The sequence below is a fragment of the Sceloporus occidentalis genome, unplaced genomic scaffold, assembly GCF_023333645.1.
Source record: "Sceloporus occidentalis isolate IW3139 unplaced genomic scaffold, rSceOcc1.0.p SCAF_1, whole genome shotgun sequence".
In the NCBI taxonomy this organism is placed as follows: Eukaryota; Metazoa; Chordata; class Lepidosauria; order Squamata; family Phrynosomatidae; genus Sceloporus; species Sceloporus occidentalis.
This window is the reverse complement of record NW_028316981.1, coordinates 217774830-217790587: the sequence shown is the minus strand read 5'-3', so window position 1 is coordinate 217790587 and position 15758 is coordinate 217774830. Positions and strand designations below refer to the sequence as shown.

Genomic DNA, 15758 nt, shown 5'->3' with positions numbered 1-15758 from the left:
CCCCCCCCCCCGATGGCCAATGATGAGCTGATAGTATGTGATTTTAATGTATATTTTAATGTGTTTTTATTGCCTTGTATATTGTGTTTGTATTATTTTTATGTTGTACACCGCCCTGATTGGAAGAAGGTCGGTATATAAATAAAGCATTTATTATTATTTATTATTGTAGAGGACATCTTCTTCAGTAGTCAGAAGACTGTTAAAGTGGATTTAGGATCTTATAACTGCTGGGGATTCACATTTATGGTTGATAATGACCGAATGTAATTCCTGAAACCTAACTTTTCTGCCAGAGAACACTCCAAATCAAGGGTTTAGACTAGGCACTGCAGATTGTGGTGCTGGGAAATTATATTTGCAGTGCTCTCCCATTCACTGTGTGTGTTGAGACAAGCAGTTGCAGCTGGACCCTGAATGATCACTCCAGCTACCTCCCCTTGATATACCTCACAACCTGAGAGATGTCATTTCCCAGCACCCCAACCGTCAGCACTTCAAAAGCTTTTTGGTTGGGGTGTTCCATGGCAAAATATAATTTGGGGGTGGGGAGGGCATCATGAAATCTAACTACAATGATAGAACCCATCCCTATAGTTATGTCAGACAATGCAGGATCTCAGCCTATAGCTTTAATACTGTACTTGTTTTGCTTTTTCCCCCCTCTGTAAGCCAACCCGAGACTATCTGTTGATAGGGTGCCTATCAGTGCAATACATGCATAAAGAAAAATGCTCTATTTCCAGCCTATGCATCTCAATTTAAAAGACACTGACTAGGAAAGCAAAAAACATTAATGGAAAAAATAGTAATTTGCAGTTCCTAGCAATTTCCTGTCAAATTTGCCACAGGACGTCTTGAGTGCCAGTGAGATTATTCTGGAAACAACTGAAACTAACATTTTACACTGTCTAGAGATGAAGAGGTAATGATGACTGGCAGTAGTAAATGGTGCTCTGTGTCACAGAACTACACAAGTTCTCTGGTCATATCATCTTCTCCCTGGCCATGGTATCAGAAAAAGCATACTTTTGCAAAATGCTCCTGATAACCATGGAATGGTTCCCATATAATGGCAAGTGCCTTTAAAATTGCTCTTATTATTACAGAATTCCTGCTGTGTGGCTGATTAACTCCCTTACTGCCATGTCTTTCTCTCATCCACCTCCACCCCCTACTCTGCTGTCATACCCCAAGAAATTATCTTTGCTATTAGGAGTGGAAAGCCTTCATATGTTCTGGATTTTAACTACCAGAAGCTGCAAATTGCATAACCAACAGTAAATAATTTTGGGGGGTCATCACCCAAGTCATCTGGAGATTCACATTCCCCTCTCTGGCTTTATATGTTAGCAAAAAGTAAAGGCTGCTCCCTTGCAAGTTTAGTTCTAGAAGAACAGATCAAAATTAGACATCCAAAAATGGCAGAGTGGAAGCGATGTGCACCAGAACATATAAAGTGGGATCTTTAAATTCCACTCCCCCTATACCAGTGATGGTGAACCTATGGCACACATGCCAGAAGTGGCACTCAGAACCCTCTCTGTGGGCACCCCAGCACAGAGTTTGCCAGAGTTTGTTATTAGAAAGCCAGAGGGATATGGCACTTTGCAATAAATAAGTGGGTTTTGGGTTGCAGTTTGGGCACTCGGCATCTAAAAGGTTCACCATCACTGCCCTATACCCTTCTGTCTTTCCTGTTGTTCCTGACACATTTGTTGCATCACAAGGAAAATGAGCTGCAGAGAAGGAGACTGCAGGAAAGCACTCTGTTATCCACTAAAATCAGTGACTTCTCCAGAGTCATTTTGCAGCTCTTTGGCAGTGAGCCGAATTCCCAAAGCTGCTTTACTGCCAAACACTGAGCTTGACCCAGAGTTACATTTGGTTGAACAGAATTTACTTCCTACTGTGTAAATTTAGGATTGCCACAGTTCTTGTTGAAACAGATTAATATGGTTCAGATTCCAGGGAACTTTCAAAACAGGACTGTACAGGGAGAACAGATGCCAATGTATATGGATACAGAATTTCACATCCTAAATATTAAAACATTTACATTTACGTTTCTTTTTAAAGCAAGCATACTATTAGAACATGTGGCTGAAATTAATCTGGAAGCAGGACAATGATTTATTCAAATTCTGGTGCAGATCTGGAGGTGTTCCTGCAACATATTCCAGAAAACTAGCTGATGCAACACATTCTTAGCATTTCTCATTCATCTTTTCACCATGTTACTGTTTCCTTTGGTCACAGAGGCATCAGATTCTCAACTTTTCCCAGTTTTTTTCTTGACCATTTCTGATTCTTGCCTGGCTGGTTCTATAGGGCTGTGTTTCCCTCAGAATAATAATTCTCATAACCATTTATTAAAACAGACTATTTTGTTTTTCATTTCCTTTTAGTTACATTGCAACAGCAGAATTGTATTAATCTGTTGAAGTTTGTTGTTTTACTGCCCCAAGCACATTCCAACTCTATACACAAAATGCTCTACATATTTTCATTTGTGTTTCTCAAGACACACACATATTTGCTGTACATCTTTCTCACCAATGCATTTTTCTATGGATTCTCCCATACATTTTTCTGTGTACATGTTTTCCAAAAATGTGCATACATTTCAACACTTTTTGTAGTAAATCACAGCACAATTTTCTCTCCACAATTCATGTTTAAATCTAGGTGAGGGTACAGGAAGTACAAATGGTTTAATCTTGCATTAAAATGCAAACTCAACTAACTTCCCAGCTATTCCAGCAGAAATGTGAAAGAAAGGGCTGGAGGAAGGACATTGAACATTTGCATAGTACTTCATATTCAAATATTGTAGTTGAGTGGTGACTTGAACAGGGGAGGGGTTCAGTCTCTTTTAGTCATTCTTCTACACTGTCTTGCAAGCCTGGCCTCCTTGCTTAAAAAATGATTCTCAGACTAACACGGTGGTCCAGGGTTGAAAGTCACATTCTCATTTCATTTCTTAGGATGTCATAAAGTTGCAAGGCAGACTTCTTCAGTTTATTGTAGAAAAATCAGCATAGCAATAAACAGGAACAGATCATTCATTTCTACAGGCCTCTGAAATACACAAGGCTGGTGCATGAAGAATATGCTCAGAATTCATCTCTGGCTCGCAGCCTTGTGGACTGTACTCCAGACTCCAAATCTGTTTTTGTCCTTCGGCTGGTGGATCTGGCTCTTCCCTTAGAAACAGGGGGCTCTGGTGAGTCTCTGTGATTATGTCCAGTGTCGGCATTCTCTTTGTCATCTGGATGTGAAGGTTCTTGTTCTCTTTCCTTCTGTCTCATCTGTTCTTCTGCTTGGGCCCTTTCCTGCAACCACAAAAAAGGAGGGAAGGAATCAATAGAACAACACTTGGTCATATGAAAATATCCTACTCATGAAAGCCCATGCAAAGACATGGGGCAAGATCCTACATCAGGAGACATGGCTGCATCTCCACTGCTGTGTCTCCTGGTGCTACCCCAAAGCCTGCCTTTTTACAGCAACACTATCTCTCCCTGACACAGCCATTTCCATGTTGCTGAAGAGTGGGGGGGGGGGGGGGGGCGGGGTGGAGTGAGCAGCTCTCTTTCTGTAGCTGGTTGCAACATGTCAAGCCAATGGAAAATAGCTGGTTGTGTTCCCTTCATCCCCTTATTCTCTGGCAGCAAGCAATTGGCCATGTAAGGGGCAGGAGGATGTGCTGCTGAAAAGGTAGGTTTTGAGGTGATTTTGGATCATTGCAAAAGTAAACTGGGATGGTGCAAAGCAGATGTATGATGCTGCAATTACTGAACAGCATGCTGGCCATGGTGTTTCCTACAGTAGTTCCAGACTGTGCCACAGGCAAAAAGAGACATGTCCTGTGGAAGTCCACAAAAGATATCCAAGGGTTCTGGGCCTTCTCTCACCAGGCAGCCAACAGGTCTTTGCTCAGGCCACTTTACACAGTGGAGCTGCCATTTCCCCCTGGGCTTGGGTGAGTCCTGAGGAGGCCAAGGTCAGAGTGAGAACTGTAGGCCAGATGTTGGGTTGTGCAGAGAATGATGACAGAGATGTGGTGAGCTGCCTGAAGAGGAAGGATTCAGGAGAGCTCATGTAGAAGTTACCTGATACTGAGCCAAGGGATTTGACACATACTACTTTTGTGCCAACAACAGATGCGGAATTCCTTCTAGATGATCCTCAGAACCTTCTAGAAGCCCAGAGTATTCCTGTTAAGACCATCCTGACTGCCTTCCCCCCTAATGAGAGCACAGACAATGCTCCTAATTTTAATTTATCCAGCGAGAGCCTGATCAGTCTCAACCAGTTATTGGAGGGCCTCCATCTTGTGGCACCAAAGGCTTCTGACAGTGCTGTTGAGGCTGCAGCATTGATCTACACCCAATGGAAGAACAGGGAAGAGCGGTATTACAATGTGATGGTCAAAGCTTCAGGGGACCATCTTTTCTTATGCCCTGTGGCTGAAGTGACCACCTGGATGGCAGAAACTGGAGGCCTGATTTTGCCTACATCTTCAGGCACCATTCCCACTTTGAAGATGCACCTAACTGGACTGGGGTGTCCCGTTGTGCTGAGTTGCCCTATCTGTTTGGTAACACACTGTCTCTTACAGGAAGCAATTTCCAAGACACAGAGACTGAAACAGTACTGAGCCAAAGAATTATGCATTACTGGGGAAAGTGTGTGAGAAGTGGCTAAGTGATGCCTTGCCTGTTGCCTGGACAAAGGCTTCTCCCATCATTTCACCCAGATATGTGCACTCTGGAGAAGTCCTTGGGCTCCCTCCCCGACTCCTTATTTTGTTACCTGTTCTGCATGTTCAGGAGAGAGAGTGTACCAGAGGGCAATGGCACATCGCCTCCCCCGGGTCACTGCCCACACTCCATGGGGATTCTCTCCACCAGAGCTGAAGGCCACCAGCCTTCCACACTTAGGGCGCACCTGGGCCTAGACAGAGAGAAAGAGAGAGATGGTAAATCAACAACTTTCTTCCCTTCTGTTCCTTTCCTGCAGCTATCTTCTCTTGGATTCCCAAAAATGAGAGATTCCTCTATGAACAATGGATGACATATTGCCTGCTCTGGAGCAAAAAGTACCATGCAGGATTGGACATGGACATAAAGGAATGCAGAGACAAGCAGGGAACTAGAAATGCCAGTAAAGAAGGAGTTAATATCTGTCCCAGGGTGAAATTTGGTTGAATTTGCTTTTGACTGCCAAATTTGAATTTCCTTGGCTGACAGGGGAAAGTCTTTTTGACAGTGATGGCAGCTTTCCTTCCCCAGCTGACCTTCCTCTTCTCCTGTTCCCATATTTCCCCTTCAGCCCAGACTCACTGTCATAGTCACAGCATCTGTTTCAGTGAAAAAGAGGTTTCCCCCTTGGAAGTCATCGTTCAAGTAGAGGATTGCACTGTAGAGAAATGGAAGAGTGGCATTTAGTGATATGGGCAGCTTGAAATCATTCCACAATTCTTTGATCATTTTCACTGCCAACTGACACATGGACCAGCTAACAAAATGTTTGCTGGGACCCTCTCTCAGAGACAGAGCTGGTGGAAATTCAATCTAGCCAAGCTTTCTCTTTCCAATTTTTCCCAGCCACACCCTTCTGGGAAACTTGTGAGCACGCAAGAAGGGCGGCAGCACCTAAAACCATGGAACCATAGACTCACAGAGTTGGAAGGAGCCCTTAAGGCCACCAGGTCCAATGTCCTGCTCAGTGCAGGATCTCCAGCTAGAGTATCCTCAGATAGGTAACTATCCAGCTTCTTTTTGAAGACATCTGGAGAAGGAGAGCCCACCACCTCTGTAGACAATTGATTCCATTGTTGAACTGCTCTCACTGTCAAGCAGTTCCTTCTAATGTTCAGTCCAAATCTACCCTCCTGTAACTTAGAACCATTAGACCTAGCCCTGCCCTGTGAGCCAACAGAAAACAGGCCTGCACCCTCCTCTCTGTGGAAGCCCCAGAAGTATTAAAGAGTGTGATCATGGCACCCTTCAATCTTCTCTTCATCAAGCTGAACATGCCCAGTTCCCTTAACCTTTCGTCATATGTTTTGTTCTTCATGCCTGTTATCATATCCGTTGTTCTCATCTGAACTCATTCCAGCCTGTCATTCTTAAAATGTGGTGAAAAGATGGAGAATACAGTACTCCAGATGAGGCCAGACCAGTGCAGACTATAAGGGGACTATTACTTCCCTCAATTTGAAAACTATGTTTCTATTAATGCAGGCTAAGGAGATTATCACACTAGAGCCAATTCCACAACAAGCGTGCTATTAGAAGATAACGGAAGCATAGTGCTATAATGATCTATAGTTCTACACAGTCATGTAATCCGGCTATAAGAATGAAATAAAAATGAAACAAAAGTGCAGTCATGTTCTGCATACAAAAGCCAATCACATTGCTGTATCATTATATATCGTCATTGGATGTTTTACTCATGCATCATTATCAGGCCACTGCACGTGTCCAAAATATATGGTTCTGTCCCAAACAGAACAAAATTAAATTTCTATATTTAACAACATGATATATACATATACAGTTCAAATAACATAGTGCCCTATACCTCAAAATCAGACAGAAATCTACTGCAAAAATGATCCTAGCAATAAGAGCAAATTGCCTGTGCTGAAGTGCAGTCAGGAAAAACTCCCCGACAGCATGAATGCATCATTATTAGCTTCCACACATTTGCAATAGCGTGAATGAAATGCTATTGGCAAACCATGCACAGGATTTCCCTGTTAATAAGCAGTTATGGGGCAATTCCAGGTTATTCATGGGAAAAGTACACAAAAAAGGAGGGAAGGAATTGGTAGAACAGCACTCCTTCATTTGCCTTCTTTGCAAATGACCAACAACAATCCCAAGCTCCTTTTCTTCCAGGTGAGGCTTGACTCTGTTTAAAGTTCTCCAAAGAAGGACACTCCACCACCTTCCAAGTCAGCCCATGCCACAGTCAAGCAGCTCTTACAGTCAGGAAGTCCTTCCTAATGTTAGGGTGGAATCTCCGTTTTCATGGTTCATATTCTAGTTTCTGGTCCTTATGGATTCCTTTGTAATATGATAGCCCTGTTTAAATACTTGAAGGGATGTCATATTGAGGAGTGAGCAAGCTTGTTTTCTGCTGCTCCAGAGAACAGGAGAACAGGACCCGGAACAATGGATGCAAGCTACAGGAAAAGAGATTCCAGCTCAACATTAGGAGGAAGCTCCTGACAGTAAGGGATGTTCGACAGTGGAGTGTAGTGGAGTCTCCTTCCTTGGAGGTCTTTAAGCAGAGGCTGGATGGCCATCTGTTGGGGATTGCTTTGATTGAGATTTCCTGCATGGCAGGGGGCTGGACTGGATGGCCCTTGCAGACTTTTCCAACTCCATGATTCTAATCTGACAGGCTTTTGCAACCTGTCTTTTCTCCCAATACGGGACACAAAGCGGCTTACAATACAAACAAAATAGCTAAAATAATTGGTGGTACAATTTTTAAAAAAAATTAAACATTCAGTCCAATTAAAGAGAGTTTTGTTGTTGTCTGTTTTGCCTGGCCTTTTGTTTGCCCAGGATAATCAAATTGTTCTCATGATATAGCTGAGCTCCTTGGGTTCTGTTAGGCTTTACTGGTTGTTGTTGCTCCCATGACTATTTGGGGACTGTTTTGGGGTGCTGTTTCTAGCTATTTTTGGGATCTGCACTAGGGGTTTTCCAATGGTTATTAAAACATGGGTGTGTTTTGTTCACATGATCCTATGATTTGAAAAGCATTTTTCCCCTTCTCTGGTTTTTTTTAAAGGAATTATAAAGTTAGAGTGAAAAATTCCATTTCAGAGACATACTGCAGCACTATAATTCTAAAAAAAGGAAAGGGAAGGAACACATTGTTCTAATACATCTCAACATTAAAAAGAAACCCTCTTGAATGTAGGAATAAAATGTAGCTGGTGCTGGAAAATACCAGAACAACAGAAATCTTGTCTAGCTATTTTAAAAACCACAAGAACTACAACAACAAATACCACAACCTCTAAATGCATTTGCCTTGTCTCCAATAACCTTTATTGCTATTCCAAGGCAAGTTCTTGACAAAAATAGTTGCACAGGTTTTCACAGTGATGGAACTGGAATGGTAAAAATTCATTTGTGGAAAAAGGTCTATTGGCTGCCATTACACTATTAACTTCTTTAACCTTTCCAAACTGGAGAAGGATTTTGCAACTCTTCCAAAATACATGGTAAGACTTTTTTTGCTGCTGCTGCTGCTGGTGGTTGTATTAGAAGAGGGCAAAGTTCTGTGCATGTACACACACACCTGTGACTCTTAGCAATACTTTTAATTATGTTAACCGTTACCTGTAGTCTCGGTAGATGTAGGCAGGGGGTTCCTTCCAACATGTGTTTCCCTCTGAATCTAAGAGGCAATTGTCAGCATGGACTGGGTGGCTGAGGTCCATGCGACCTTCTTGTTCTCCTAAAGGAATAAAAGTAATTGACTGTCTAGCTCCTGACAGCCTTTCATTACTTCAAAAGCCACAAGAAAAGACTACCTCTTTACTTTCTTTTATTACTCAAAATTTTTAATGAAGACAAAAGGGGTTTTTAACCTACAAGAACCACCACATCTGGGTGACTAGTACAATTATTTTTAGACAGAGCTTCTGCAATTTGATGTTCATTGGAAAAAAATCCAAATTGTTAATTTGCAAAGGTGTAATTCATCCCATCTCCCAATTTACTTCAGTGGGAGTAGCGTGGGTCAAGGCTACTCAAAGTGGTGGGCCATGGACAAGCGCCAATACTTGAGCCACTGGCTACTGGTCCCTGGCACGTTTCCATGAAAGGGGGAATAATTGTATTCAACAGACACAAATTTAGTGCTGGTCCCTTGCAAATTGGAACAAAATAATTGTTGGTTGCCCACATCAGCCTGAAAACCAGTGGAATTGGAGAAGTGTAATGAAATCCAGCTGCAAGCAGAGATGCAGACATTGTTTGGAAAGGGAGGTACCAAATCTGGGAGCATATATGCAGCTTGGCAATATTATTATATTACTATAATATTTATTTTCATCCTGCTTTCCTCCCAAGATTAGGACCCAAAGTCGCTTGCAGTCTTAAAAAACACAGTACAGTTCAAACACAGTACAATTAAAAAACTGACAATTAAAGTGGTATTAAACTATTACAATATTATTTTTTTAAATAGGATATAATTTTTAAAAAAGAGAAAATCACTTAAAAACAGGAAATGCAGGAAAGGCAACCCCCGAAACAAACAAACAAACTGATTTGAGCATCACTTGTGAAAAGAGACCTTGGCTAACATCTTAACCGTTGCCAGTATTAGAGAGCCCTCTTCCTGTTTGATCAATGTACCTAAATCAATATGCCCCAAGACAAAGCAATGACACTGCAATGGTTTGTGTAGAACTGAAAAGAAATTAACTCCAGGATTTTTTCCCAAATCCCCCACTATGAATTTGGATAGTGACTTTTCATAGGCTATTCTCTGAACATCCTATTTGCCAACTCTCAAGAGCCAATGGTATGCAGCGTTGGGCTTAGACCCTTGCTGAGAGTTCTTGCTAATGTTAGTCAGCCAGCAAGAGAGTTGTGCAGCAGTCATCTTATTCCTCTCCCCCTGGGAATATTACACAAGGAGATGATACACAAATCTCTTGCTTAGCCACGAAGTCCACCTTGGCCCAGTTACTGTCTTTCACATCTAAGCTATCTCAAACATCATTGCAAGGATAAAGGCTGGTGAAAGAATGAGACCATATCTACTGTCTGGAAGAACAGGAGTAAAATATAATGAAGTAATTATATAATGAGTAAAATATAATGAAGCAAATAAAATAAAGACCCAAGGAATACTAGATGCACAGTTTTACTTCAGGATGCAGTGACATTGATCATTGGGCAACTACAGTGGACCTTTGGTATCCACTGGGGTTTCGTTCCAGGATCCCCCGTGGATACCAAAAACAATGCATTCTCAAATTCCATTAAAGATAATAGCTTTTGGAAATTATATACATTTTTTAATATTGTCAAGCCATGGATGGTTGAATCCATGGCAACAGAGGGCCAATTGTAATTAGGCATGCATAGTGACAGATGGGCCCTGGATGGGAAAGTGCTTCTGAGTCAAAGTAAACCCACTCAGAACATTTCAGCAGGGCCCCGATTACTACTGTGCATCTGGATCCACTTTGCTGATGTACTTAAATGACTGTCTTAGCAATGTAGATTTCTCTTGTTGGACTGTGGCAGGTATATTTGACAGCTGGGCTATCAGCTTATGAAATTTCATATTTCATATACAATTGGCTCTCCTTATCCACTGATTTTTTTATTGACTGATTCCAGCATCCATGGCTTGAAAATATTTTTTTAAAGGTACAAATTCCAAATAGGAAACCTTAATTTTCTATTTTATATAAGGGATACCATTTTGCTATGCCAATGTATTTAATGCGACTTGAGCATCCACAGATTCTGTAATCCATGGGGGGTCCTGAAACCAAAAACCCAATGGACACCAAGGACCCGGTGTATGCTCCAAAATTAAATCAGACAAGATGTGAATATCCAGTACTTTGAATTTTGGTGCATATTCAAAGCTGAAATTCTCATCTGAAATTTCAAACACAAATACAAACAAAATTGAAACTTTTGGTGGAATATTTTGCATCTCTAAGTATCTGTTTCAGTTCAGTTCAATTCAGTTCTGTACATATATATCAGATGTATACTCTGTCGGCGAGGAGAAAGCCAACTACCAGCACAGTCTGGGGACAAGTCTACCCAGATGCAACCAAAACAATATCATGCTGTAACTTTACCTCATGCCATGTACTCCTGGTTTGGCAGTCTGTGGTTGTCCCATGGAATATATGTCACTCCATGTTATCTGCCATTTAAAATATTTTTCTGCTGTTAAAGGCACATAGGGCTGGTACAGACCGGCCCTTTCTGACGCCCTCATCACTAGCTAGGGTTGCCTCAGGGTGGCGTTTCCAGACACCTCTCAACCCTAGCACGTGATGAGGGCATCAAAATGGCCAAAATAACATAGATGGGGTTACACCTCCCCTGAAAGACTGCGTCCGCAGCTTGGGGGTGCTCCTGGATTCGTCGCTTCAACTGTCTTCTCAGATTGATGCGACAGCCAGGAGTGCCTGTTATCAGCTTCGGCTGATACGTCAGTTGCGCCCCTACTTGGAGCAGCGGGACCTAGAAACGGTCGTACATGCTCTAGTAACCTCTCGCCTTGATTTCTTCAATGCACTCTACATGGGGCAACCTTTGTGCCACGTCCGGAAGCTCCAATTGATTCAAAACATGGCAGCCAGACTGGGCACTGGAAAATCCAAGCTCGACCATATTACACCTATTTTAAAATCACTACATTGGCTGCCTATTAGCTTCCGGGCTCAGTACAAGGTGTTGGTTATCACCTATAAAGCCCTACATGGCCTGGGGCCAGTCTACTTGAAGGAACGCCTCCTCCCATACAATCCTTTCCGTACACTCCGATCCTCGGGGAAAAACTTTTTACAATCTAGGAAGACCAGACTGGCGGTGACCTCCCAGAGGTCCTTTTCTGTCACCACTCCAAAAACTTGGAATGACCTGCTGGAAGAGATTCGCCAATTATCCTCACTCGAGGCTTTTAAAAAGGCGACAAAAACCTTTCTCTTCCGGCAGGCCTTCCTCGATTGATAATGTCCAGAACCAATTGAATCCCCCTTTTATTATTTTTATTATTTGTGATTTGTTTTTAACTTTGATGTATTGTTATGTACTTTTAAAACATTTTTTTTACTGTTTAATTTTATAGTTGGGAGCGAGGGTTGGGTCAGGGTTTTGTGGGGCTTGTTGTTTTTATTGTTGTATATTGTATTTTCTTTGTTGTTACCTGCCTCAATCCTCAATCGGAAGAGGCGGGATATAAATAAATATTTGTTGTTGTTGTTGTTGTTGTTGTTGTTATTATTATTATGTAAGTAAAACTTTTACTCTAGAAGGGTGATAAGTGTCCAGTGATCACATTATAAGAAATTAAGGTCTGGGGCTTTCTCACCCCTTGGAAGAGAAGTGTATGCACCGCAGATGATGGAACCATATATGTCCCCTGTATTCAGTCTTCCGGATGAATTTGTCTAAATTGTTTGCACCATTTTTAACAGATCTATTAATTGCTCATTTTATAGTAATCAGTTTACAACTGTTAACATATTACAGGCTTAAAATACAGTAGTTCAATGAATGACATTTATTAATAGAGAAGACTCTTCATCACTGTGGAGCAGTTATAGTGCAGATTCTTAATATGTGTACAGAAAGGTCAAGAAGGAGTTCCTTACCTTCTGCAGCTGTGCGACACACAAGATGTGTGAATGAAAAATGAAGGTCTTTCCCAGGGGTGAAGTAGGATTCCACAATCTTCCTGGATTTCTCACTGGCTTGCAGAAGTAACTTAGCATCTCTCCAGTTCACAGCACCCTCCTCTGCCAGCTAGAAGATAAAATACAATGCCACCACACACTACTGGTGAAAATCCTTGTCTATAGAAATGATTAATCTGTGTGAATGTAATGGTGAAAGAAGAAAAGAATGAAGACAGCACTCAGCTCAATATGGAACAATACCATTAACAAAATGGTGAAGGAGGAGGTGGCACCTATAACTTTTAATAGGTAAGTGTTGTGTTTTTCTTTCTCCTTTGAATTCATGTGCATTTACCTTTTAAGGTGTCAGTAAAGAAAGATAAGAAAGTGCTATGGCTACTCCTCCTGTTTCTTTCAGCTGCTTTCTTTTCCTGCCTGCAATGCTAGATGCCTGGTTGTCCTTGCATGACAAACTGCACCATCCACCAGATTCTTTGATCAGCACAACTATAAATGGTTTAAAGCCTTCTCCTCCTCCTTTACAACTGGCCACCCTACAGAACTGAAGAAAGGGTCCAAAAGTTAAATGTAGCAAAAGAGAGCTCCCATAATTATTCAAGAATTCAAGGCTGAAGCACCAGGACTCATAAGGCACTGTGGGCAACCAGGCAAAAGCAAGAGAGGACAAGAATGACAGGAACTAGCATGAGAAAGGCAATCACACCCATATTCTGTGAATGAATGAAACACACTTGCAAGCCTACGCAGTTCCTGCCACAGAGAGGAGAAGGAGAGAAGTAGCTGAAATCTGGTTGGATGAGTCTCAGAACAGGAATGTAGAAATAGAGGGCTATAACCTTTTAAAGAGAAATAGGCCAAACAGGAAAGGAGGAGGAATAGCACTATATGTCAGAGATATTTACACCAGTGAAGATTCAGGACATCAATACTGGAAGCCAGGTGGAGAGCATCTGGATAAAAGAAGGAAACAACAAGGATGTTATGGTGGGAGTTTACTACAGACTCCCCAGTCAGATGGAGGAATTTGATGACGCCTTTCTAGAACAGATGACCACACACTCAGAAAGGAGAGATGTAGTAGTGATGGGTGACTTCAACTATCCTGATATTTGCTGGAATTCAAACTCAGCCAAATCCTCAAAGTCTAGCAAATTCCTCACTTGCCTCGAAGACAATTTCATTTTCCAAAAGGTGGAAGAGGCAACAAGGGGGTCAGCTATTTTGGATCTGATCCTAACCAACAAGGATGACTTGGTTAATGGGGTGCAAGTGGTGGGATCATTAGGTGGAAGTGACCATGTTCTCCTGGAGTTTGTTATACAATGGAAAGGAGAAGCCAGGCATAGTCAGACACACATTCTAGATTTTAGGAGAGCAGATTTAAGTAAACTTAGAGGAGTATTGAGGGTGATCCCGTGGTCAGAAATACTAAAAGAGAAGGGAGTTCAGGATGGATGGGAGTTTCTCAAAAAGGAGATACTGAAGGCGCAATTTCAAACAGTTCCAGTGAGAAAGAAAAATGGGAGGTGTCTCAAGAAATCAGGATGGATGACTAAGGAACTCTCAACTGAGCTATGTTTTAAACAGAACATATACTGTATAAGAAATAGAAAAATGGGGAAATCACCAAAGAGGAATTCAAACAAATAGCTAGCCTGTGTAGAGGTAAAGTCAGAAAAGCTAAAGCGCAGAATGAACTCAGGCTTGCTAGAGAGGTTAAGAACAACAAAAAGGGCTTTTTGGGATATGTCTGCAACAAAAGGAAGAAAAAGGAAATGGTAGGGCCACTGCATGGAGAAGATGGCAAAATGCTAACAGGGGAGAGAGAAAAGGCAGAAATACTCAACACCTTCTTTGCCTCAGTCTTCTCAGAAAAGGAAAAGGGTGCTCAACCTGAGGATAATGGAGCAGAGGACAGAATAGGGGAATCTCAACACAGAATAAGCAAAGAGATAGTACAAGAATACCTTGTTAATCTAAATGAATATAAGGAGATTATCGCACTGCGTTCTGAGAACGTTCCATATCATCACGTGATGAGACCGTTCCTGGAACGGATATTACCGCATTAGCAATCAAAACGTGATGAGAACGTGATCAGAACGGCAGTTTACCGCACTGCGATTCCTTTTTCTTGAAACCGTTCTCAGAACGGTTTGCTATAGCGCATGCGTATTAGATCTTGGGGGCGGTGTACCAATGACGTCGCCACTCGGTGGTTGTTTTTAACCGGAAGTCGTCCGGTGACTTCCTTGTGGGGTGTAAAGATGGCGTCGGAGAAAGCATGGTTTGATCTTGTGAGCATGGTAGAGAAAGAAGAAGAGCGAAGAAGGAGAAGAATGAGTCGCATTGCTCAATCACTGGTCCTCATTTCGCGCCGGAGGGCTGCTCTGAGTAAGATTGCAGTCATGGCTGCCAGCGGCAATCTTGATATATCCAGTTGTCTGGCATGGATGGCGACCTGGCCTCGCATCCCACGTTGGTGGCAGCAACCCCGGGAGCGGACCAACTGGTGGAGTGACGAAGTCCTCCAGAGATGGGATAACGACATGTGGGTTTCTAACTTCCGCATGTCTAAAGAAACCCTTTTTGATCTGGCCAGCATCTTGAGACCAGAGCTGGAGCGTGGGGAGTCTAGATTCCGGAGTCCCATCCCGGTGGAGAAGAGAGTGGCCCTGACTATTTGGTGGCTCTCAAGCCCTCTGATGTATAGGAAGGTGGCTTCCCGTTTCGAGGTTGGAGCATCCACAGCTGCAGAAATCGCCATCGAGGTGTGCCTTGCCATGGAGAAGCTGCTGCTGAGGAAAACTATCCAGCTTGGAAACTACCACACGGTGTGTATCAATATTACTTTTAAACCTAAGACTTCTGGGTGCAAATGCATTAATGCATATCTAAAGATAGATAGGTTTTGCTTATGTAATACCATTAAGATATGTTTACATCCTGCCTTTTCCTTGTTTGGGAAAAAAAGAAAGGCTTTAAATTACCTTTGCAATTATGGGGGTGGGTTAATGATCCTGGGCTTGGGGCATGGATTTAAAAGGTGCATCTCTGCTGCTGGCTTCTCTGTTATCCAGCTGTGCTGGGGGGGTGGTCCTGGGCTTGGGGCATGGATTTAAAAGGTGCATCTCTGCTGCTGGCCTCTCTCTTATCCAGCTGTGCTGGGGGGTGGTCCTGGGCTTGGAGCATGCACTTCATAGGTGCATCTCTGCTGCTGGCCTCTCTCTTATCCAGATGTGCTGTTGTGGTTTGCAATTCTGAAAAAATGTACCTTGATGTATTTGCAAGAGTTGATATGTGAACAAGTAACATCTGG

At 42.4% G+C, this 15758-nt stretch overlaps 1 protein-coding gene and 1 pseudogene across 1 annotated transcript in view; one reads left to right on the top strand and one right to left on the bottom strand.

Annotated features, from left to right (window-relative positions):
• Positions 1 to 2205: 2205 nt before the first annotated feature.
• P3H3 (prolyl 3-hydroxylase 3) overlaps positions 2206 to 15758 on the bottom strand; it is a 46431-nt gene continuing 32878 nt past the window's right edge. The window contains exons 11-15 of the mRNA XM_089511314.1: positions 12395 to 12545; positions 8376 to 8493; positions 5349 to 5424; positions 4819 to 4959; positions 2206 to 3335 (exon numbers count right to left, since the gene is read on the bottom strand). Of these exons, the coding sequence (XP_089367440.1) occupies positions 3117 to 3335; positions 4819 to 4959; positions 5349 to 5424; positions 8376 to 8493; positions 12395 to 12545 (705 nt within the window). The 3' untranslated portion in view covers positions 2206 to 3116. The remainder of the gene's footprint in view (positions 3336 to 4818; positions 4960 to 5348; positions 5425 to 8375; positions 8494 to 12394; positions 12546 to 15758) is intronic.
• On the top strand, positions 3779 to 4663 carry LOC149323447 (cholinesterase-like; annotated as a pseudogene).